This window comes from Anarhichas minor, unplaced genomic scaffold (genome assembly GCF_050575085.1).
Source record: "Anarhichas minor isolate MPS153535 unplaced genomic scaffold, ASM5057508v1 ptg000018l, whole genome shotgun sequence".
Lineage (NCBI taxonomy): Eukaryota > Metazoa > Chordata > Actinopteri > Perciformes > Anarhichadidae > Anarhichas > Anarhichas minor.
In genome coordinates, this window is record NW_027466464.1 from 12,426,988 (window position 1) to 12,451,362 (window position 24,375).

General features: G+C 46.7%; 2 protein-coding genes across 10 annotated transcripts; both read left to right on the forward strand.

Moving 5' to 3' along the window:
• Nucleotides 1–454: 454 nt before the first annotated feature.
• Nucleotides 455–15,021, forward strand: als2b (alsin Rho guanine nucleotide exchange factor ALS2 b). 3 transcript variants are annotated; one of them, XM_076094679.1, is made up of 34 exons: nt 455–594; nt 1,003–1,045; nt 1,393–1,538; nt 1,728–2,680; nt 2,973–3,330; nt 4,027–4,210; nt 4,521–4,617; nt 4,712–4,789; nt 4,878–5,108; nt 5,288–5,459; nt 5,547–5,736; nt 5,819–5,884; nt 6,007–6,169; nt 6,380–6,511; nt 6,633–6,761; nt 7,823–7,893; nt 8,162–8,228; nt 8,341–8,537; nt 8,618–8,683; nt 8,767–8,865; nt 9,080–9,244; nt 9,339–9,450; nt 9,650–9,727; nt 9,804–9,937; nt 10,037–10,201; nt 10,289–10,403; nt 10,914–11,071; nt 11,161–11,277; nt 11,361–11,537; nt 11,616–11,673; nt 11,879–11,940; nt 12,050–12,199; nt 12,353–12,449; nt 12,562–15,021. In XM_076094679.1, the coding sequence occupies exons 2-34, from the start codon at nt 1,032–1,034 to the stop codon at nt 12,598–12,600; spliced, it is 5,040 nt and encodes a 1,679-aa protein (XP_075950794.1). In that variant the 5' UTR covers nt 455–594; nt 1,003–1,031; the 3' UTR covers nt 12,601–15,021. The 3 variants fall into 3 exon arrangements, with proteins under 3 accessions (XP_075950794.1, XP_075950796.1, XP_075950795.1); XM_076094681.1 differs by having other exon boundaries at nt 2,973–3,285; XM_076094680.1 differs by having other exon boundaries at nt 490–594; nt 1,006–1,045.
• Nucleotides 12,673–24,330, forward strand: LOC142952762 (MAGUK p55 subfamily member 4-like). 7 transcript variants are annotated; one of them, XM_076094683.1, is made up of 22 exons: nt 12,673–12,814; nt 16,476–16,579; nt 16,669–16,790; nt 16,873–16,950; nt 17,049–17,132; nt 17,375–17,506; nt 19,660–19,741; nt 20,046–20,131; nt 20,435–20,509; nt 20,582–20,778; nt 20,855–20,907; nt 21,025–21,042; nt 21,129–21,170; nt 21,258–21,278; nt 21,405–21,419; nt 21,679–21,720; nt 21,847–22,020; nt 22,136–22,216; nt 22,347–22,440; nt 22,647–22,755; nt 22,885–23,019; nt 23,222–24,330. In XM_076094683.1, the coding sequence occupies exons 2-22, from the start codon at nt 16,522–16,524 to the stop codon at nt 23,408–23,410; spliced, it is 1,887 nt and encodes a 628-aa protein (XP_075950798.1). In that variant the 5' UTR covers nt 12,673–12,814; nt 16,476–16,521; the 3' UTR covers nt 23,411–24,330. The 7 variants fall into 7 exon arrangements, 5 of the variants coding, with proteins under 5 accessions (XP_075950798.1, XP_075950797.1, XP_075950801.1 ...); XM_076094682.1 differs by having other exon boundaries at nt 20,855–21,042; XM_076094684.1 differs by lacking the exons at nt 12,673–12,814; nt 16,476–16,579; nt 16,669–16,790; ... (1 more) ...; nt 17,049–17,132; nt 17,375–17,506 and adding an exon at nt 19,086–19,393 and having other exon boundaries at nt 20,855–21,042.
• The last annotated feature ends 45 nt before the right edge of the window (nt 24,331–24,375 follow it).

Consider the following 24,375-nt stretch of genomic DNA (forward strand, 5'->3'; position numbering starts at 1 on the left):
TCATTCTACAGCACAGTGAAACCATATGTGATTAAATCAGGGATGGAAAGAGTACTGGAATATTGCACTCAAGTAAAAGTAATGTTTAAAAAAATAGATTTTAATCAAGTAAAAAATGTATCCATACAAAACTAAAAAATGGACCAGTTCAGGTGTATAATGAGAACTTGAAACAACCTAAACTGCACATTAATGGTGGTTATTTACAGTTATCTAATCGACCAATTAATTAAATTTATTTAGAAAGGTAGGAGCATGTAAAAAATAACTTTTTTATTTTTATTTACATTACATTGATTTATTTAGAATTTTCCGTATACGTTAACTGTTAATTGTTTTGGTTATTCTTGTTTTTTAAATATTATTTGTAATGTTTAATCTATTCATCTAATTTAAACTATATGCAGGATGTGCTACAAGGCTTTCGCCACCAGGTGTCGCCGTTGAGTAAAATCAGTTTTGAAGCAGCTGCAGTAGAAGAAGAAGAAGTCCACTCTGTGTCAACATAAGAGATGAACAGCAACCAACGTTTAGCCGCTAAACTATTTAACGGACGTTTGTCTTTCTTGCCTGTCTGAGTGAGCACATCAGCCGGTAAGAAAGAGTGTGTTTTTATTAATTAAGAAAATATAAAAAGAGACACCTGTGGTTTGAGTTAGTTAGCTTATTAGCTAATGCTAGCTAGCCAGATTAACGGTTACCTATTAGCTAACAACAGCTAGCTAGCTTAGCAATAGATGGAAACACCTGCCAGCTTTTGCAGGTAATTAATGGTGTTTTTTGGAGTAAATTTTGCATGTTAGGAATATATTTATTACACATGAAAATGAAACTACAATTGCTTTCATTTTGACATGACTATAGTGTCATGGGTTTTCCCCCTAACATCCAGTCTTCACATTGACAGCAACATATATTTATATATATATATATATTTATAGCTATAAAATTAGCAGGATTGTTTCCCAGCTCTCAGCTAATGAGGTGTGTTTTGTTTGACAGCAGCAGAGATGGAGACATAAACCCCACTGATGGAGAGGAAGAGGTAACCAAGGTCCTCCTAAAGAGGATTATGTTTGCTTAAATGTTGCTTTCACATCTGTCTGGCTGTGATCACCATGTGACAAAACTGCCTCCAGATGGAGTTCACTTCTGCTATCCCCCCACCCACAATAAAACAGCTGCAGGAGGGAGGATGAAGTGTTTGTCTGTACTTTCTCTCATGTTCCTTGTCTGGTTTGTTAGATGGAGAACATTATGTTCCTATGATGCTTGTAATTCCTCGAGAAATTTGTGGACTTTAAAAAAAAATGTTTAATCCTTTTTACGAAAGAAAATACTAAGAAAATAGTTCATTTTGCTACTCGTGTTTCTGATCGATTGCTCTCTCAGCTCTGGGGATGACGGTGCTGGAGAGCGAGGCCTGCTCCACACCTGGAAGGGCTACTCCTACAGCGTCACCCCAGAGAGGCTGCTCCTCCACGGGCCGGTCCTTCAGGTGGCCCTGGGCACACGGCATGGTGTTCTGCTGGTGGAAGGTAACGTCATTGTTTTTTGGCTTATTTTTGTTGTATTTGCATCACAAATAGACTGTAGAGAGTAAACAGGAAATGAGGGATGGTTTGTGTTGTATTTTTTGCATAATAGATGTTCCACAACTGAGAAAATTAACCTTAAAACTGGAAAGTTCCTCTATGATCTTGGTGCTGTTGTTTCTCCCAATTCAGGAGGGCAGGTGTACAGTTTTGGGGAGTTGCCGTGGAAGCAGAGTCATGTGCCCGAGCCGGCGAAACCCACCCTGGAGAGCGCGCTCAGTGGCCAGCGGGTGGTCGCTGTTGCAGCTGGAAGCTTCCACAGCGGGGCCATGACAGAAGATGGTGGCGTCCACATGTGGGGGTACAACGCCGCGGGCCAGTGCGGCTTGTCGGGCCTCAGCACCGTCCCCAACCCGACTCCGGTCGCTCTGGTGGACACTGACTCAACCCCTCCGCAGACTGTCCCGGTGCTGGAGCTGGCTTGTGGGGAGCAGCACACTCTGGCGCTGTCGGCCCAGCGGGAGGTGTGGGCGTGGGGCAGCGGTTGTCAGCTGGGCCTCAACGTCGCCGTCTTCCCTGTCTGGAAACCACAAAAGGTGGAGCACTTGGCGGGCAGGTATGTATTACAGGTGGCCTGCGGGGCCTCACACAGCCTGGCTCTGGTGCGCTGCTTGGGCCCCCAGGACATTCACCGGCCCCCGGTTGACAAATGCAGACAGTGTAACCAGCTGCTGTTCACCATGACGGACAAAGAGGACCATGTCATCATCTCTGACGCACACTACTGCCCCCTCAGTATGGAGCTGACTGAGGATGAGGTCAGGCTGCAGGCACCTGCTCTGACACAAGGCCTCAAAATGTCTCCGTCTGAGCCGGTCCTCCCCTCCCATACCTCCACCTCAAACTCCCCACCACCTACTAGAGGTGTTGACCCTACTCAGGACTCAGAGAAGGAATCAGCCTTGGCCAACGGAGCGCTGACGGCCGCGGACTCTGGGCCCCCGGCTCAGTCTGGAGGCGGTGTCGTTTTGGGGGTCAAGAGTTCCCCGTATCCAGATGAGCAGGCCGTCAAAGACTATCTAAAGAAACTGTCAGAGGCTGAGCAGATGGATAAAGCGACTGCTGGAGGAACGCACACTCTGCTGGTGAGTCGGACTGTATCATACAATCATGAAGTACCATTAGGGATCACCCTAACGTTACATTTTGAGGACAGTGATACTGCCGGAAGTACTTGCAGCACTGGCCTCTGCTTCCATTAACATTTCTTGTATTACAACATCAAAAATACGAAGTCTGCAGATGATAGTGTTGCGAGTCCTTCGGTAGATTCACAGACTTTACACCTGCTTGTGTTTTAGACAACATTTAGGACTCCAGACTCCTCTGCCACTCTCATTTAAACATTTTACCTTTTATGATTTGTTTCTCTTCCAGCCCTCAGCAGGAGGGCTGACCTCCTCCACGCTCAACAGCCTGGTGGCCTCCTGCGCCTCTGCAGTGGGCGAACGGGTCGCCTCCACCTACGAGGCCTTGTCCCTCAAAAAGATGATGAACTACCTGCCCTCAGGAGTGGCGAAGGCAGGCGGGCCGGCGGGGCTGACGAGTGTCGTTGGTGATAACACAACGGAACGCGTCCACCTGGAAGACTCCATGCAGGCTAAGAAGAGCTCCAGCACAGGGGACATCCGCGAGGAGGAGGCGGAGGGTCTGCGGCGCCGCCTCTCGCTACCAGGACTCCTCTCTCAGGGTAGATACGCTGTTCACCTCTTATCCACCTCCTATACTCTGCTGCGTAAGTACTTCTTACGCATGGTGCAGGTTGATGTGTGTGTGTGTGTGTGTGTTTGCTCCAGGCCTCCTCATCCAGCTTGTATGCACGGCAAAGGCTGGTCCTTGTGTCACACCTTTGAGTCTTTTATATTCTTTGTGTGTCACCTCCATCTAGCTGGATAAAGGAGGAGACAAGAAGTCTGTAGTGAGACCTTCTCAGTAGAATTTGAAGGCCTTCTGTCGTTATTTTCATCAATGCTGCACATACGTCTTTTTTGTAGGGCGTAATGACTATTTTCATATTAAGTTGTAACTTAATAAACCAGAGAAAATGCTATTTTTAAAATGCTCCCAAAGGAAATCACCGTGTCGTCGCTCCATGATCAACTGAGTTGAAATTAGTATGAAGCAAAGACTTTCATGACTCCTCTGTAGCTCTGTTTGTTCTACCTGCTGCCTGTTTGTTAGCTGTGTGACAGCCTGTGTTTGACGTGACCTGATCGTCTCTGCTGTTTCTGCGCGGCCATGTTTTTGTTTTGATCACGCACATTGATTTCTTCTGCTGAACTTTGCACCTGTGATACAGAAATATGTCCCCATACACATTGTGTGTGTGTGTGTGTGTGTTGTGATAGCCTGAAGCCCATTTCAATATCTTGTAGTGGAGGAATAAAAGAAAACATTAAGGAGCACATTTTTTGTGTCTTTTCACCCAAAGTGTCCCCGCGGCTGCTGAGGAAAGCCTGCCGCCCGTGGATGCGTGCAGTGGCCCTCACTCCTCTGGGAGGGCCGGTCCCAGAGATCCCGGAGGCCCAGGAGGTGTTTCCCACCCTGCAGACGGAGGTGTGGAGTTGGGGCCACGGCGAGCACGGACAGCTGGGACACGGAGACAGTCTGGCCAGGTTGGAGGACGTCTCTTTGGCTCTGAATCGGGAAAGAATAATAAGCTTGAAACAACAACACAATGAAAAGATATGATGAGAAAGGAAAGAGCGTCAGACCAAGGAAGGAAAGCTTGTCTATCAGGCTAAACACGTTTTACACTTTTTAATACTTAATTGTCTTATATATACAGTAATTGTCCTAAAACATGCGTTTTGCGTCTCACATCCTCTTTTTTTCTTCTTCTACGAGACCAAACTTAATATGAAAGCACTCAAATGTAATGACAACACTGGTGCGGTGACGGTAGTGTGACGTGTCTGTCTGCAGAGTACAGCCGCTGTGCATCAAGAGTCTGAACAGTAAGGAGGTGGTGCGTGTGGCGGCCGGCGCTCATCATTCCCTCGCTCTGACTGCTCAGTCTCAGGTGAGTCAGTGCTGCTTTTTACCCGTAAACATTTTAAAAGAAACTGTTTTTCATTTACTTTTCTGTCCACGTGTATATTTTCCCAATCCTCCAGGTGTTTTCTTGGGGAAGTAACAGCTTTGGTCAGCTTGGACACATGGAGTCACCCAGCACTGTCCCCCGCCTCGCAAAGGTGAGGAAACCACCCCCCGTACGATGCAAACACACACACAGATACAGAAAGCCTTGAGGTTCATGTCCCTCTCTGCTTCCCCTCCCAGCTGTCAGAGGGGATCCGGGTCTGGGACATGAGCGCTGGAGAGAGACACACCCTCCTGCTCGCAGACGGAGACTGCTTCCGGCCCATCATTTATTACAGCGGGCAGCAGGTCAAAGAGGAGGCGGAGGAGATCCCCGCCAAGGAGCTGGGTCAACAGGAAGAAGAGGAGGAAGAGGAGCAGCAAGCGGGGAGCTACACCCAGCAGCCTGTACTGCTGCCCTTCTGCATGGACGTAAGCACAAAGTGAACTGACTTTTTACCCAGCTTTAAGCCACATTTTTATTTTAACTGGATGAAAGATTTTAGTCAGCGAACGTCTAGATCTTAATTTATCAGAGAGATCGGTTAGAATCCTAATATGAACGCATAACAAACACAGAGTCGGTGTCTTCTCACCTCTCTGTCCTCCAGCTTGGTTATGTGAGCAACGTGTTTGCGGGCGGCCAGCGCTGCATGGCTCTCTCCGACATGAACGTGATGGGCTTCATCGCCAGCCTCCACGAGCTGGCCTCAGCCGAGCGGAAGTTCTACTGCAAGATGTGCAACATCAAGACACAGATAATACGCCCCCTGCTGGAGATGGGTAAGATTACCTTCAAGGGAAATCATCTTTCCTCTTTAGTTTTCGCCTCGACTGAAATGTTTCTGTTCGGTCGCCGTCCTTCTCCAGAGGCTCTGAGTTCGGCCCTCGGCCAGACGGCCACCGGGCTCCTGCACACTTTGATCGGCCGATTCAGCCTCTTGTGTCACCTGACGGGGCAGCACGCCGCCAGCCTCACCGCCAACCTGCGGCGCGTCCGCGACGTCAACAGTCTGCTTTTCCTGGACCACGCCAGCATCTTCTTCGACTCTTACACTGAGTATGTGATCACCATTCTGATCATTTCAGTGCTTGCAGGTCCTAAAACAATGGATTTCTGACGCTTGTCTTTCTCAACAAAGGTACTGCAGCGCTGTGGGCAACTTCCAGGTGATGGGAGGTTTCCAGACGCTGACCAAACCCTCACTGTGAGCACACACTTCTTCATCCTCAAACCCCAGCTTTGATAAGATGCTGTGACACAATAATACAACCATAAACACAGATAACACATCACTCTAAATGCTGACAAAGCGATTTCCTTTTGAAGAGATTTCTTTGGGAAGAATCCCGAGCTGCTCATGAAGCTGTCGGAGTGCAGCGAGGAGAACCCCACCGCGGCCGACCTGCTGGTGGCGCTCTTCTACCTCCCGACTCGCCACCTTCACGAATACGGCCGGCTGCTGCTCAAACTGGTCACCTGCTTTGAAGTGGTGGGTGAAACGAGATGTTTTATTTACTGTTATTGACCACTTAAAGGATTCTGGTCTAACCTGTTGGTGAACACAGATTATTAACAAGTATTGGTGTATTTTATCTTCAGTGTTATATGTTTTTTCTTGTTGCTTTTGCTGTAATTTCTTGTTTATCTTGAAATATAATATTAACTCTTGTTTTTCACATTTGTATCTGCATGTTATCAGTGCTCCAATGACTACCAGAGGCTGCAGGACAGCTGCTCCAAGTTCGAGGCTTTGGCCCTCCAGCTGAAGAGAAAAAGGAAGGACGCCGACTACACCTTTCATTTCTGGAAGAGCTTCCCCGGCAAAATGACGGTAAACTCGCCGTGTGTGTTTGTTTGTTTTCATCACCACAACAAGCATATCCTTCCCATCGAGTCCTCGAGGTGTCACATGATGTCACGTATGGCTGAATGGTGTCATTGTGTGCCGTCAGGACTCTCTGCGGAAGCCTCAGCGCCGGCTGATCTGCGAGAGCAGCAACAAAGCGCTGACGCTGCAGAACGCCGGGAGGTTCTCCGTCAACTGGTTCATCGTTTTCAACGACGCTTTGGTTCACGCACAGGTCAGCTCCACACACACACACACACACTTTTCATCTCGTGCTTCATATTTCAGACACTTTAACTTGGTGTGTTTCAAGCGTCTGTATGTGCTTGCCTCCGTGCTGTCAGGGCGTGGCGCCTTGTAAAAATCTTGTAAGTATGCAGCCACAAAAGCAACTGTCAGCACGGCTACCTGTCTCCCCTGTCCCCACTTTCCTTATTTTGTGTGTGTGTGTGTGTGTGTGTGTGTGTGTGTGTGTGTGTGTGTGTGTGTGTGTGTGTGTGTGTGTGTGTGTGTGTGTGTGTGTGTGTGTGTGTGTGTGTGTGTGTGTGTGTGTGTGTGTGTGTGTGTGTGTGTGTGTGTGTGTGTGTGTGTGTGTGTGTGTGTGTGTGTGTGTGTGTGTAGGGCTTAGGGCTCTGTGTCAAATACAACACGTGTGCGGTGATACTCAGCCCTGTCCCCACCTTCGCCCTCTGCCTGCTCCCCACCTGAGGGAGACTGCATGGACGGATGAACAGACTGTAACCAAGCCTCAATAAGTTTTAATGCATGTGGTACACTGCAACCAGCTCTGAATACACCTGTACAAATACAGTCAAGGAGTATTTGTTTCCTGTTGACGCCTTGGTTCTTACTGTTAACCGATTTGAAAGGTACCAACAGTGTCTGGTTCACTTCTCCAAAGCAGCTTCCTTTCCCGTCTCCTTGTTTGTCTCCTTTTCCTCTCAGTTGTTCGCTTTAAATTTGCGTTGCTGTCCATCCCCCTCCTCTCCTCTAGTCTGCACCAGTCCCGTGGTAGTCCTGCACATTCCTACATGTCTGTACTTGTAAACATTAAATGCTGTGAAGGTGAAAACAGAACTCCAGTTTTCTGGGTTTAGGTTGTAAAATCTGAGGAAGAAGTGACAGTAACTAGCAAAAGAATGTTCCTCTTGTTCATAGAAGGCTGTAGTTATCGGCGTATTCGTAGCAATTAGACTCCAGTTACTGTCCCTCAATGTGGTCAGATATGTTCATACACTCACCGGTCCCTTCTTTCTTCTCCCCTCTTCCCTTCTCTTCCATTCTCCATGCGTCCAGTTCTCCACCCATCATGTCTTCCCCTTGGCCACGCTTTGGGTGGAGCCGATCCCAGAGGAGAACACTGGCCTGTAAGTCTAATACTGGAAAAATAATCATTTTCAATAATCAAAACCTTTAGAAATGCACATCTTCTCAGTCTTTCACATATTGCAATAATTCTGACTTAATCTTGACATTTCTTTTAATACTTCCTCTCAGATATCCCTGTCTCAGTATATGCCTGTCACATACTGTATCTTATGTTCTGTATGTATATGACATTATGTGACAACTGTGTGTGTGAACCAGTGGTTGTTTCCAGTACAAAACGTTGTGTGTGTGTGTGTGCGTTTGCAGACATGGATTGAAGATGATCACACCAGAGGAGACGTTCACCCTGCTGGCCTCCTCTCCCATGGAGAAGGTTCATCTTTTAATGCTACTGACTGACAAAATGCTCACTTAAAAAAACCCTCAAATGAACCGGACGACTGCGTGTCATCCTTCTTAATAAGTGTTCTTGTATCTGTCTCTAGACCAAGTGGCTTCGCTCCATCAACCAGGCGGTGGACCAGGCCCTGAGCGCGGCGGCGCAGGACAGCGCGTCAGTCGGCTCGGGTCAAAAGCTGGAGCCTCCCGTCTCCAGGACGGCCTCGTACACGTTTTATAAGGACGGGCGGCTGAAAGAGGCGAAGTACGAAGGACGCTGGCTCGCCGGGAAGCCCAACGGCAGGTTGGACACGCATGCTTCCTGTCTGCAGTTTGGTAGAACTTTAAAATACCGATGTGTAGTAATGATTGATGGTTTTTCAGAGGCGTGTTAAAATGGCCTGATGGGAGGATATACACGGGGGCGTTCAAGAACGGGCTGGAAGACGGGTGAGCGCTCGTATTCAGTGTACGTGAGCCTCATCGTGAGTCAGGTGATCTGTCTCTTCATGCTTCGTCATGTGTTTCTGTAGCTTTGGGGAATTCTTGGCTCCCAATAAGACGCTCAACAAGAACGATCAGTACCTCGGTCACTGGAAAGACGGCAAGATGCACGGCCTCGGGACATACAGGTGTGTATGAGAATACCGAGTCAGGAGCTCTGTTGTCCATCAATCTCTGTGGAGGGTCATGTTATTATAAACCCACTTTCTTCTGTATTTCACAGCAAATGTGGGAAAATACTTTCGTGCTTATTCAGGAATCGGCGTGAAAAAAAGAGGTTGTTCAGCAGCGCACAACGCTGTCGCTCGGAGGGGGTTTGAACTTCCTCCCGTCTGTCTGCAGGTACGCCAGCGGTGAGGTTTACGACGGATCCTTCCAGGACAGCATGCGACACGGCCACGGCATGCTGCGCAGCGGCAAGCTCAACACCTCCTCCCCCAGTGTCTTCATCGGCCAGTGGCTGCAGGACAAGAAGACCGGCTACGGAGTCTTCGATGATATCACAAAGTACGTCTTCAACACAGTCAGGTTAACAGAACGGCTGCGCCACACACAGCAGGGAAAGGAAGTTGATTTCATTCGCAGTTTTCTTCCTGCACAGAGGGGAGAAGTACATGGGCATGTGGCAGGATCACCTGCGGCAGGGCACCGCCGTCGTCGTCACTCAGTTTGGCCTTTATTATGAAGGAGCCTTCAAAGATAATAAGATGATGGTGAGCACTACTCTCTTTAAATGTCGCTCCTGTATGTAAAGGAGCTGTTTTATACTTTATATTTACTCTTTCTGGGCCTGTTCAACGTTAGAAAAGCTTCACTTCCCAGCTCCTAAAACGCTGGAGTGCCATTTAAGGTAAATGTGTCAGACAGCAAAGAAGAGAAATCAGGGAATGAAGGGAGATTATTGTCTTTTAGGGAACTGGGATCCTTCTGTCAGAGGACGACACCACGTACGAGGGGGAATTCTCTGACGACTGGACCCTCAATGGCAAGGTGATGACCAAAACATATTGAAGTATTATCATCAAGACGTTCGTCAGTGTTAATGTACTGATTGCTCTCCCCTCAGGGAACGCTCACAATGGCAAACAGCGACTACCTGGAGGGCTCCTTCAATGGCGAATGGGGCTCGGGCCTCAAAGTGACGGGGTCCTACTTCAAACCACACCTGTTCGACGCCGACAAGGACAAGACCCACGCTGTGTAAGCTCACAGGGCGTCTGAAATGAACAGAACAAATGTTTCATTAGAGTGAATTGACCGGTGCTTGTCGTATACTTGTGTGTGTGTGTGCTGTGGCAGGAAGCTGGGGCGTCTGTGTGTGTGCGCGGAGGACAAGTGGCAGGCGGTGTTCGAGGAGTGCTGGAGTCAGCTGGGCTGCGAGGCGGAGGGTCGAGGAGAGAACTGGAAGGCCTGGGAGAACATCGCCGTGGCCCTCGCCACCAGCCGACAACACATCCGGGACAGGTACACGCACACTTAGCAAGTAATACAATGAGCAAGGTACAGCTACCTTTAAGGGATGATGCAAGTGTTTGTTTCTGTCTATCCAAGTCCGGAGATGTCTCGAAGTCACAGCAGAACCCTGGAGAGTCTGGAGGTCATCCCGCAGCACGAAGGACCGATCACGATGGAGAGATATCACAGCATCCGCCTCTACCTCCTCAAGGTAAGCCCAGCGACCACTCCGACCACCCCGACCACCCCTCACCTCCAACAACAGGCTCACGGAGCTCAGTGCGAACCTAAAGTTGTAATTTTGAAATATCTCTGGGAGGCTGACAGTACAAGTATTGTATCTTGTATTTAGACCAAAACGGTGATTGAACATTTACATTTTAAACTGAAAGTAGCAAGTTCTGGGTTTTTAAGTTTCTTCGACTTTTATTCCCAGGAGCTTCTTTTCCAGGAACTAGAAGGCCCCTTCAGGCCGTTGTGGTCTGTTTTCACCACCGCCAACACCAATTGAAAATCAAATTACTCCGCATGATTGTGCATGACGACTGCCGCCAGCAACATTTCCAAAAACTGACCACATATTGGGAATATAAACGGTTACTTTCTTTCCTGAAATGGTATTAAACTGAATGACGTGACCCTGTGAATCAAATGTAACTTTTTCTGAGAAAGCAGCAAGTTGTTTTGGCTTGTAAGAATAATCTTTCTCTACTTCCTCCAGGCGTGTGACGCCCCGCTCCACCCGCTGGGCCGGCTGCTGGAAACCCTGGTGGCGGTCTACAGGATGACCTACGTGGGCGTCGGAGCGAATCGTCGGCTGCTGCCTCAGGCTGTCAACGAGATCAAGTCTTACCTCAACCGCATCTTCCAGATTGTCCGGTAGCGCACAGTACTGCTCATAGCTTCATTTAGAACTAGACAGGGATAGATATTTGTTTTATTGATGCGTGTTCTTGTGTGCTCTGCAGGTTTCTTTTCCCAGACCTGCCAGAAGAGGGCGGTCTAATTCCCGAGCCGACCACCAGCCTCCAGGACAAGAAGGAGCCAGGCTCGACCGATGCCCCACTAGAGTCACCAAAACCTGGGTAAAGACCAGGCCATGTCCCCTTCTTGAGGCCTTGGTGGCTCACAGTTGGATCACATTAAATCCTCTTGTGTGTCTCCTCAGTCGTGTGGTGAGCAGCTCGGCTCTGCTGCTTCCCGTCCTGCTTCCTCGTCTCTACCCGCCGCTCTTCACCCTCTACGCGCTGGACAAGGAGAGAGAGGACGACGTCTACTGGGACTGTGTCCTCCGCCTCAACAAGCAGCCCGACCTGGCATTGCTCGCCTTCCTGGGTGTTCAGCAGTACGTCACACACTGCAACAGAGGGTCTTCATTTAATGATTTCCTTGTCAATCCTAAACGATTACTTCCTCTCCTCAGAAAGTTTTGGCCAGTTTCCTTTCCCGTCTCCATGCCTGCACTCGGGGAGAAGCAGCAGGTATGTTAACTTTAAGTGCAAGAAAACACAAACGCTGCTATTTTATTTAGAGCCACACAGTTGATTGATTCATGATCGTTCATTAAACAAATCTGATGAAGGAAGTACAGTTTGAGTGAGAGTTTGTCGGCTTATCAGACGCCGAATCACTTGACAGCGGTTTATGATACCACGTGATCGATGTAAACCTTGTTCTGGTCTCCAGGTCCTCTCGAGCACCAAGGACGCCTGCTTCGCCTCTGCAGTGGAGACCCTCCAACAGATCAGGTACGGCTCCACTCGACAACTTTAAAACCCATCTCAAGTGCTTTCGTGTGCTTTTAATCTTAATAAAGCTGCACTGCGTTTCCTGAGTAATTCCGTCGTCTGTTTGCAGCACAACATTCACACCGTCGGACAAGCTGCAGGTGATCCAGCTCACTTTTGAGGAGATCACGCAGGAGGTCCAGTCGCTGCTGAAGCAGGACTTCCTGTGGTCCATGGACGACCTTTTCCCCGTCTTCCTTTACGTGGTGCTGCGCGCACGGTCAGCCACAAACCAAATGAAATGCATCAACTTGTTTGAATTAGGCCAAGTTCTCTCTTGTTGACCCCTACATACTATTCAGTGTTGTTCATTCAGAAACAGCAGTTTCAGAATCTCTAAATTGTATGAAACATGCAAATATTTTGTTCTCAGAATCAGGAACTTGGGGTCAGAGGTGAGCCTGATTGAAGACCTGATGGACCCCTGCGTGCAGCACGGAGAGCATGGAATCATGTTCACCACTCTAAAGGTATCACGCACACATCTGTCAGTAAATAATTCACTGTCAACATTTATAAATGCATTAAACCCACTATGCACTGGTCTTTATGAGCTTTTATTTGTGTTTTTTCCACCTCCAGGCTTGTTACTACCAGATCCAGCATGAGAAGATCACTTAAGACGAGCGTGGCGTTACTTCCTGCGGTCCCAGCCTACTACCACAGCCAATCAGAGGGCCAGGATCAGCCAGACTTCAGGATGACTGACGCGAGCAGCGGCCAATGGGAAGCAGAGGATCATTTGTTGACAGCGCCATCTGCTGCGGGACCTCCTCCTCCACACCCTTTCTCCTTTTAGTGACCTCTACCAGCCTCTTATCCACTGCTGATGAAGGTACACATGTGAATATTGTCCGTGTTTTACTGCCAGAGATGAGCCACTTCATACCGTCCAGTTTAAACTGTCCACAGCTGAAAGACTGACTTCTTGTGGGAAATCCTAATGTATGTTACCTGGGACAAAATTCAAGGTTCATACTAGTGTTGTTTTTAGTGCCAATGGGAGTGGTTTGTTCTCTGGTTTCTCTGCTCCCACTCAGCATACTGTGAGACACCAAACCTCTTTTTCTTCCTGCAGAAGAATCCGTTTTTTCTGCACGGAAAACAACCTTTTTATCCTGCAGTGTTTCGGGTCATTTCCGCCTCTTGTCATTCACCTCACACCTACATGAAGAAACGGACATAACCAAGAAATAATCTCATGAAAGCACGTCACTTTACGAGATTCACCAACGTTTTATTATTTACCGTCCCTGTCATCTGAGACGGCAGCATATTTATTTATAGTTCATCAAGAGAAAAGACTTCAAGGATGAGCACTGACTCGTTGGTGAACAAGCTCACATCTGGTTCATTTTCCCACCTCACAGCTGCTTTTCTTTGGGAACTCTTCGAGCTAGTTCACAGCGATGTTTGACACTGTTATAAATGTAAACTGACTCTAAATGATACTTATATTCTCCTGTTACACCAGCTGGCAGCAGAATATAGTCAAACACCAGTTAGTGGCTAAATTAGCCGGCTGTAACTTCTAAAGTTTACACGGACGTTTAGTTCCCCGGCTTTAACAGAAACTACGACGAAGGTAAATCATGAGGCCTTAATGCAAAACCAGGCTGAGGAAAAGACAAAAGAAAAGACAATCTGACAGACATGTATGTTTGTTTGTGAGCCCGGTTTTTAGTGTAACACATACTGACACATCACTACTGTTCAGTAACAATTATGCATCTCCGAAGTTGGTCATTTGGGATTTTTTAAGATAAACTGAAAAAGTAAGTGTTCCTTTTTATAAAATGCAAAATGATCCTCAAGTTAAATAAACCGTTTACAGTAAATGCAATGCCAGACGGCTGATTTGGAGATGCATGTTTGATACATTTGTCTTTTTTTTTTTAACAGTGGGTTCCACCTTCAGAGATGATCTTTGTATTAATTGTATTGTTGTGAATAACACAGTGTTCATTGCATGCACCGTATGAAGGTCTTACTACACCTGCTCACCTGTAAAATAATCAATGCAGGAGGTAAAACGTGAGCCGGGCAGCCGGTTTAATGTAAACTCTGTTTTTATAGATGTGATGTTCAACGCTGATTCTCTGCGCCATCTGTTAAAGCTAACTGTTCTTTTTTTAAAACCACTAGCTGTCAGACAGTGTCGCTTATTTGTGATTTGCGTCCCACATGCCAGTTTATAAAGGGCTTAAGAGAGGATTCAGAGGATGACCAAGCCTTTTTCTCTTTATTTTAATATCACGGCTTTTGTTTCCTCCGATGGTTTAACAATAGAAAAGCCGGTGGATCAGAAGCCTCTTTTAGCTGAGGCTGCTGTTTTTCCCTGCAGGACTTTTGGAAACCTGGCATCATAAAATAGTTGTCAAACGGTTACATTTAATTGTAAATGTTGGGTAAAGGTCGGGCGCAGTAATAATACAAACGATTATCATAGGAGCTGTTGTGAAATGCTGTGAAAGTCACCAGATGTTATGAGTGTATGGGCTTTAAAAATGATCGTGATGACGCTCTCCAGCCCCTCTTGTTACTGCTGAGACGCTCCAGGTATCACATTATTTTATCAACCAGAGACTTCAGGTTTCCTGCTGTTCTTTGACTTCCTGTTCAGTGTGTTGTGTTAACTCTGACTTTACCGTCTCACTAACCTTTCAGGTCGCTGCTGCTGCTTAAAACTAAAGGAAAAAGTAGGATTTTCAACCAAAACTGACTTGCAAACCAAACACGGAACAGTAAATGTATTGTAACGGCTGTTCCTCAACTGACTCGCTTACATGAAGTGGTATTTTAATTCCAAACTGAAGATAATATTCATAAGCTCATGTTGGGTTCATGTCCTCAACACGCCTCACATACACGTCGCATTGTGTGTTAACATGACTGTTTATTTGGCGTTTATTGGTTCACATTTTGTGTTTCAGCTGGCTGACATGAGTCCCACATGTGTGTCTTTTACATGATGTCAAATGTAGTGTACCTTTAAATGATTACAGACGGCAATAAACTCGTTTGATGGACGTTGCTAACTAATCTGCTCCGACAGTTTGATGTGATTCTTACAGACATGAACTGGAATGAGGATTTGTTGCTTCTCTCTGTTTTATATATTTGTGTTTTTGGAGTATTTTCTTACATTTCATAGATTAAACGATAAAGAGTTTTTCACTTTTAGTTGTAAATGTTTGTTTTGCAGGTCACGAGGAGCTCTGGTTTTTAAATCCTCTCAGCGTTGCTCTTTTTTGAGACTTGGAGGGGAGAATGTATTATTTTCATCGGGTGCAAAGAGATAATCTTAGTGTTTTCGGTCCAATAGGGCATCTTGGGACTTTTCAGATGGTGGGAGGGAATATTTAGTTGTAGTTCTTTGGGAATAACATTACCAATCTGGAGATTACCCGCATTCCTCACAGATTTCGGGGTTTGAGGAAGGAGACCAAAAGATGTCCTCCCCATTAACTCCAGCTGTTAAGGCCGCATATCCTTTAATTACTGACTAGAGTCTTAATACAACCTTTACATTTCACACCTCCCTAACTTTGTCCCTTTCCAAGAACTTAAAGCATTCCTCTAAACTGTGAATAGTCTTCATCACCGTCTTTGTCCGAGTCGCCTCCTCTCCACACAGCTCCTCCTGCGTGCCGCTCAAAGCTAAGAAGATTTGGCAGTAACCAGCCAGCCGGTGAGGGAGGAACTGGCTTCTGGTGGCCAGAGGCAGGCGGCTCACTTGCCTGGGATTAAGTGGGATCGGGAGAGATTACAGCCCTCTCTCTCTCTCTCTCCCCCCCCCCCCCCCCCCCCATCGTTCCCTGCAGCTCGATGAAAGTGCAGTGCTCCGGCTAGTCTCCGGGGAATATTATCCCACCATATATACATTTTCCTGCAAGTGTTGGTGCTAAAACCTGCAGGAGCTGGAGGATAAGAGCTGGTGGCATCCTTCAGGATTCAGACATAACGGTAAGATGCTTTTATTGAAGAGCGAAGGGCTTGAAGGAAGGCCACAGGGATCATCCTCTCCTACTTTAACGAGTAACCTCTTGAGGAGCTCCTGTTTTAGTTCTTATTTAACAGTTTTTGCCTAAATGCATCACGTCTTTCCAATGTGGTTGTAATGGTTTATCTAATTAAGGATACGAAGGTTTTATTAAGAGTTTATCACCCTGTTTTCTCTGTCAGTGTCCTTGTTATTGATCTAATGTTGCTTTTAATTACTTTGCAGCTGAGTTTTTTTTACAAAAGAAATAACAGATTGTGCTTGATACTGGTCCTTGCTGTCCTCTGATGGTTCACCAGCCGGAGATTAGGGTCTGCACATCTCTGTGTTGACATCACAGTTGCTCTTACGAGCAGCCGTAAAGTGTGCCATTAACCCCTGACCCCCAGTCACGCTAACCACCTCCCTACCTGATCCGACTGTCTCTCTGCATGTCGGTTGGTTTTCATACATATAAATATAAAACATCCTGAATTATTCGTTCATCTTACAGCCCGTATTCCGGTCCTTGTGAGCAGCTGGTTGGGGGTCCAGTGACCATGAGGCAGGCGGTGGAGGCTCAGGTGTTGAACCCCTACTGTGAACTAGGAGAACACGGTCAGTAAGGCGACTTCACTGGTTTACTACGTTAAGATACCTCTTCAGCTTTCTGTTCACACTCTGAATGATCCACCGGTGTGTCGCAGGCCTCCGTCAGATCCTGACTGATGTGATCCAGGAGGTGAGGCGCTCGGTGAATCAGGACATCGACGGAGCAGAGGTCCTCCACAGTCTGCTGAACGCCTCCTGGCTGCAGTCGCTGCTCAAGGTCTGAAAACACACTTGGTACGAACAGTTTTAGTATTCTTAAATTCTGCTTTTGTAATTAAAGTTCGAAACATTCTTTTCAGGTTTATGAGTGTCTTCAAAGGTCCCTGAGAGATTCTCCCGCACCAGCTCTGGACTACGCTTCAGGACTTTCCCTTCAGGTCACATTTCAGATTGTGTTTTATTAATAATTTGTTGCTCGTACTCATTTTGTGAAGGTTTTTTTGAAACGGTGGATATGTGGTTCGTTGTTGTGTAGTTGCTGATCGACATCAGAGCGCTGCCGGGCTGCTCTGAAGACGCCAAAGAGCTCTACGGCCTCCTGAGACAGCCGCACCTGCAGGTAACACCTATTCATGTCATGTACGGGCAAGCTGAGAAAACCAGCTTTCAAACAGCATCTCATTTATGTCGATGAATTATTCCTTTTTCAGTCACATTTACATCTAAATACACTGTATTTAAGTGTAGTTTCCTACATTTTTCGTCTGTCTTTCTGTGTAGAAATAGTAAAACAATATCTTTTATGACCTTGATTTGTTATTATCCACCAGCGCAGCAGATTTTGATCTTCGTGTTTTGCAGGCTCTCCTCTCAGCTCATGACACGGTGGCCCAGAAGGACTATGAGCCGGTGCTGCCACCGATGCCGGACGACCTGCCGGACGACGAGGAGGCCACCAGGATCGTCTGCCTGGTCAAGAACAAACAGCCGCTGGTGAGCTTCAAGGCTCACGTCTCCTCATTACTCTACTGAAATAATAACATACATTTTTTTTTTTAGAATAACCATGCATACATTTCAGCAGATAAACTGGACCACAATAGAGTCCAAGCAGATGCTCGTGGGTATTCTTTTTATATGTAGGCTGACTGCATCCAACAGAGACCAGATGTTTGAATTTGATAATCTCTTATTTTGGTAATTGTCTGTTGATGCTACAGATCTCCGATCAGCAGAAAACACTGAAAAAGAAGGATTTTTGAGAAAAACCAAATAGTTTGGAAGCACCTGTCATTTATAAAGAAAGCACTTATATGTGAGTCCTCTGTATGTTATGTGGCTCTTTATTTGTGCAGCTCTTGTAAGAGAAAGTATTGATGTTATTGTGAGAAGGAAAAGAGATCAATGAAGCTTCAGTCCTAGTGGGAGTTCTCAACCTCTACTTGAACGTTTCCCTCTGCCTTTGAGTGACTCTGTTGTCTCACAGCTCTGCGACCACCAGAGGCTCGGGCTGCTCAGTTCATCCTCCCCTGGTGCGAAAATCTCCAGAGGGGGGCTCCGCACTCACTGGGACACCCTGAGGAGTCTGACCCACAGGAGTCTTCACCGAGGCCAGAGTCCTGCTGCTGGGAGCCTGGATTCCTTGTGGTGTAGCGTTCGCCGAGGCAGCTACCCGCCAAGTGAGCCGCTGTGTCACGCAGCAGCAGCGCGGCCGTACCCTCCACCTCGCTATAAGCCGAGGAGTAACTGTCAGACGTGCTGTCGCAAGCCGATGAGCCGGTGTAGAGTTTGTTACTCCGACCTGCTCTGGGATCAAAGCCTGAACCGCTCTGCGCCGTCGGTCTACAGCTCGGTTCTGATCGGTAAGAAAAGTCCCGTCATCCGTCTTCCTCTATCATTCATCTCAGCTACCCGTGGGTTTCCATGGATTAATGTCTGTTTTTTTCATTGGAGACGACATCGTCGAAGAGCTAGACAGTGAAGATGAAGCAGGAGAGTCCAGCAACGCCCAATCCCCGCGTCCCACAGCCCGGCGGTGGACTATGTCTCCCCCGTGTCTCACCGTACCCTACTACTCCAACGACTACCTCCAGCCAGGCCTTCCCCCCAGGCTTCGAAGCCAAAGCCCTCGCATCCACACCGCTCCCCCGAGCCCCATGCGCCCTCGCCGCGTGGTGGATTTGCCCCCGGTGCCCCCCGTGGAGCTCACCAAGCAGGAGAGTCTGGAGGAGCTGAGGACGACGGTGCAGCTGGCCGCCTGTTCCATGGAGAGCAGCACCAAAGACATCAAGCTCCTCGGGGAGAAGATGGCGGCCGCGACCGAGCGCATGTCGGAGACGGTCCAGGACAACTCCCAGGCCTTGGCCCTCCTTTCTCAGGTGGTGGACCGGCTGCAGACGCTCCTCGTCGCCTCCAAGACTGACATCAACTCCCCGAAACCTGCTGAGCATGACGCCACACCCAAGAAAACTCCAAAGCGTACATCCTTGAGGCACCAGGCTGGATGTTCCTTCCCCTCACTTCAATCCTCCTCCTCCAGCTCCCTCAGTAGCTCCCTGGACGCTACTTCCACCTCTCAGGGGACCAGCTGTCTGTCTGTGTCCTGCCGTGGCTCACCCCAAACCACCCCGAAAACCAAGAACGCCCCGTCGCCGCATAGGAAGCATGCCGAGCTTCAAGCGTACAAGCGCCTTCTGACCAACGGCCTGCTGGATGAGCCCAAGGAGACCTCCCACACTGCGAAAGGAGGTCACTCAAACCAGCGGAAGAAGAAGAGGAAGAAGGCGACATGAGAGACGCCGAAGAGTGTCCAAAGAGTGGACTTCTTGGGTCCTTTCAAGCCGTCTCCGCAGAGTGGCTGACCTGCAAACGCACACGGTGGTAGCTGACATTTATTACGTACTTTTTGTTGCATTTATCAACGTTTTCTTCCGTCGTGTCGTGGACCATTTCATCCCGGAGCCCTCATTTCAGGATCTTCATCAGCATTCGCTTGTGTCATTGTTACTTTGTCATGAATTGAACCTTCCATTCTCCTCTTTCAGTCTTTACACCCTCCATCAGTTTTACTTCTCTTCATCTGTGTGTCCTCATCTCCACTTTACAGCAGCTTTATTTATTCTCTGATTTCATCTTTTCTGTTCCAGGGAGCGACGATAAAGAGAAACGAGATCACGGGGGAGATCTTTATCGCTCGCGTGATTCATGGAGGGCTGGCTGATCGTAGTGGTGAGTCCTTTGTCTCGAGGATACTGTACATCCCAGCTTAGGATAGTTAACTAGAAGTTGAAAGTATTTTTTTATGATATATTGGTGATATGCCAAAGTAGAAACTGAGAGTAGTACCCTTTAAAAAGTTTGAGTTTAGCTCAATCAAGAATGAATTTAATATACACAATAAAAGAGTCAGTTTAAAGTTAACTAATGTGAAGTTTAATTCCATTTTTATTCGTGTGTGTGTGTGTGTGTGTGTGTGTGTGTGTGTGTGTGTGTGTGTGTGTGTGTGTGTGTGTGTGTGTGTGTGTGTGTGTAGGTCTGCTCCATGCAGGGGACAGGATCATAGAGGTGAATGGTTTCCCTGTGGATGGGTTGGAACCTGAGCAGGTCATCCAGGTTGTGGTACGTCATTTTTCGCGGCTACTAAAACAATTAAAGAAGGAAAAAGAGCTATTTAGTCGAATTGTTCTCCTATTTTAATTATGTGAAATCACTAGTTAATCAACAGTCACTCACAACAATCACAGACTAATTTATTTAGAATTAAAAGTCATCACAGCCTCTTAATAAATCACAATAAAATGTTTTCCTCTCAGGGCATCAGAGCATCTTTTTTAACGGGATGCATGAGCGTTAAATCAAAGTCTATGAGCCATTAATTAATATCAGCTAATGACGCCTTCTTGTTTCTTTGCAACCAATCAGCAAGCGAGGTCGCAGGGCACCATCATGTTTAAGGTCATTCCCATCACAGAAAGGCCGGTCCACAACCAGACGATGGTAAATCCTCCTCGATACACACATTAACACACCTCCGCCTGCATCGTGTTAACCGAACGTCTCTGGTGTTAGCTCTACGTGAGGACCATGGTCGACTACAGCCCCCAGCAGGACACGGCCATCCCCTGCGCCGACGCCGGTATGAGCTTCAGGAAAGGTGACGTCCTGGAGATCGTGGACCAGACGGACGCCCTCTGGTGGCAGGCCAAGAAACTGCCCAGCAACACGGCCTGCGCCGGCCTCATCCCCTCCTCCAACCTGCTGAAACGGTCAGGAGGGTTCACTGCTTCTCTTATTTACTGGGATGTAACTTGGTGTCATTTAAACTGTAATCTGTTGTAACAGGAAGCAGAGGGAGGTCTGGTGGCCTTATCATCCACATGCCTGCACACAGACCTGTAAGTTCACCGACATTTTCTTTAACTCAAACGTCGTAGCAGTTTCAGAATCACAGCCTCTCCGCAACCTGGTTTCACATTTGGGTTTTGTTGTGTTTCATCCCACTCTTACTGAAGTGAGCACTGTAGAGGAAGGTAAGGAGATTACACCTCATTTAGCTCTGAAACTACATGATTTACATGTTGTGTTTCAGATATAATTCTCCTTTTTTCACCCACAGAGGAAGACATGATGACCTTTGATGAGAAATGTGTCGAAGCAGGTAAAGCTCCGTATAATCTGTCGCACACAAACTTGCTGCATGCCTTTGCTGCTTTGTGATTAACTTGTGTTGTTTCACTTCTGTCAGACGAGGAGGCATTTGAATCTGGTAGGTAAGTCTTTGTTGACTTCGTGTGGTCTGTATTCTGTGTCACTCCGTCTCCCGTCCTTCATCTGAAACATCTGTCATTGTTTCTTTTCCAAACTCTCCGGCTGTCTGACGGGGGAATGTCAGAGGAGCTCAGAGAAGGTGAGAACACCTCAGACGTTTGTAGTTTTATCTGCCTGAGAAGAGTCAACTCGCTAAAATGCACAAGTGCTTTCAAACCTGGTCCATTGCATTATGGGCGTTGTAGGATAGACACTGGCTCTGCTGTTAATTCCTCCTTTTATTGTAATGAAAAGACGGTTCAGAAGCTGCAGCAGGTTTTCCTGTAATCAAGAATATTTTCTAGTATCTTATTCTTCCATCTGCTCTCACATGTTCCGCTCTGTTTCTCTTCAACCAGAGGAGGATGACTTCTGCAGCAACGCTGAAGGGATCTACTTGGGTAAGTCTCTGCAACGATGTGACTCTTACCTGCTCTGATATCTGTTATGTTCCATATCAGAGTTTGCACAATTACTACACACATTGTGGGTAATTTGTCAAACATTAACTTTGATTGTTCTGTCAGCGGGCTTCAGGCGCAGCACCCGTCTGTGTCGGCGGCGGTCTCACAGCACCACCCAGCCGTCCTGTCACACCCGCTGCCCCAGCAGCTGCTCCAACACCCTCAACAGCCCCTACGAGGACGTGGCGCGCTACCAGCGCCACCCGCAGGACGCACACCGCCTCATCGCCCTCTTAGGTACAGTTGTTACGGTCTCATAGTGGACTATCCAACCAGTCTGATAGTTTAACATGACTTGTCTTTCTTACCAAACGTGTTTATACATTGAAAACTATTTAATTTATCATCTCAGGTCCGTCCGGTGTGGGTGTGAATGAACTCCGGAGGCGCTTGATTGAAATGAACCCCAACATCTTTCAGGGAGCCGTGCCTCGTACGTACAAATCATTTTCATCCTCCGAATTTACAATCGACTAAATGATGTGAATTGGTTTGCGTGATGATCTTTTGTTGGCGTTTAAGTGATTGTCCGTCTCAAGCAGTCACATATTTTCCTTCACCAGACACTTCAAGAGCGCCCAAAGGATACGAGGAGTCTGGCAGAGAATATTACTTCACCAGCAGAGAAACCTTTGACAACATGGTGTACAACAACAGGTACCGCTGCCTCTGCTGTGAAGCCATGGATCAGGAATGTAGTGGAGACACTGACACACTGAACACAATGTGTTCATGCTCTGTTACTAAATATAACAACGTATTTATGAGCTGTTTTATTCTTATTCATTTATGAACAATGAATGTTTAAGCATCAAGTACTAGTAACTCCTTTGTGTTTGAGTAAAACTAACGATGTGGTGTAGGTTTCTGGAGTACGGAGTGTACAAAGGGAATCTGTACGGCACCAGCATCGAGTCTGTGAGGCAAGTTTTAAACAGCGGGAAGATCTGCATCATGGACATCGATCCAAATGTAAGAGCAGCAGAGACATCGTCGTCCTCTTCAAAACACCACCAACCAGTAGTTTTTGTGTTTCTAATCGCTTTCATAAAATGCTGCACACAAAAGCTTTAATTTTAAATGTTTCATCGCTTCATTTAGGCCATTCAGGCAGTGAGGACCCACGAGCTGAGGGCTTACATCGTCTACGTGAAGCCGCCGTCACAGGAGCGCCTCAAGGAGACGAGACAGGACTCGTACATCACCACCAACCACTACATCAACCGACCTTTCAAAGTAAACTCCCCCAGGAGTTTCACAGCGTCAATCAAACTTTATTGAATTTTAAAAACAGATAATAGATAACAAGTGTGTTTGAATCAATATAAAACAGATCAGATGAAAGGAAAAATGAATGGGATAAAGAAATTATAACATAAAAAAGGGATTTGGTCACCGATTAGAAATCGTCCCTTTTGACTTTTGTTCCCTCCAACAGGAGGAAGATTTCCAGGAGATGGAAGAAGCCGCCCGGAAGATGGAGTCTCACTTCTCGCAGTTCTTTGACCACGTGATCGTCAACGATGAGCTGCAGGACTCCTGCGTCCAGCTGCTGACCGCGATGAGGAAGGCACAGGACGAGCCTCAGTGGGTCCCTGCCAGCTGGATACGACCCACAACCACGTAAGAGAGGACGCGAAGAGGACGAGAGAAATGTCACCCCATATTATCATGGCAGCAATTATTGTCATTTTCATTTTACAGATTTCTCACTGTGAAGACTTAACATGTAACATGTAAAACATGTAAAATGTAGGGGGGTAGGGCATGAAAGAAATCTAAATATGTTGATCTTGTTGTGACTTCACCTGATTACTAGATAAATATGGAGCTGGAGCTCAAAGAAATACCTGGAATTGTTTACGTTTACTATGTATTGTTTTTATTATTATAGGCAGATCATTCTTTCCCTGCTCCCTTCTCTTTTACACAGGCCTGCAATTAAGAACATGATGTTTTTCCAATTGATGTTTACATGCTAGAAAGCAAAGTATTTTCTTGTTATGTTTTGTTTTTCATGCTGAATTTGTGTAATTAATTTGTGTGGTTTGCTGTAGCCTAAAATATTTCATTGCATGCCAAAAAAAAAAGGATTTACTAACCATTAACAGAAACAAATGTTTGGCACAAAAATTACACTTTGTGTCCTTATTACATGAAAAATAATGTGATGTGCAAATTTGCAAGCAAAGCGTTGATGATTTAATATTTGTACCTGTTTGTTACATTAAGAAACCACTTCTGATAGTTATTTATTCAATAATTTACTAAGTTTATTCATGTTTGGTTTCTTTGTATGGGAGCTTTTATTTTGAAGATACAGGAAGTATTGTGTCCTACGCTTAAATGCATCCGCGTAAAACCTCTCTGCTCGCAGAGTGTAAACAAAGTATTTAATCTGCACTGTGTTCTTATTTCCTTAGAAAATTTGATAAAATGCAAAATTGCAAGCAAAGGATTGATGATTGTATATTTGTGCCCGATTGTTACATTAATAAACCACTTCTGATAGTTAATTATTCATTAACTCACGAAGTTTAATTATCAGTTTGGTTGCTTTGAATAGGAGCTTTTATTTTGAAGATACAGGAA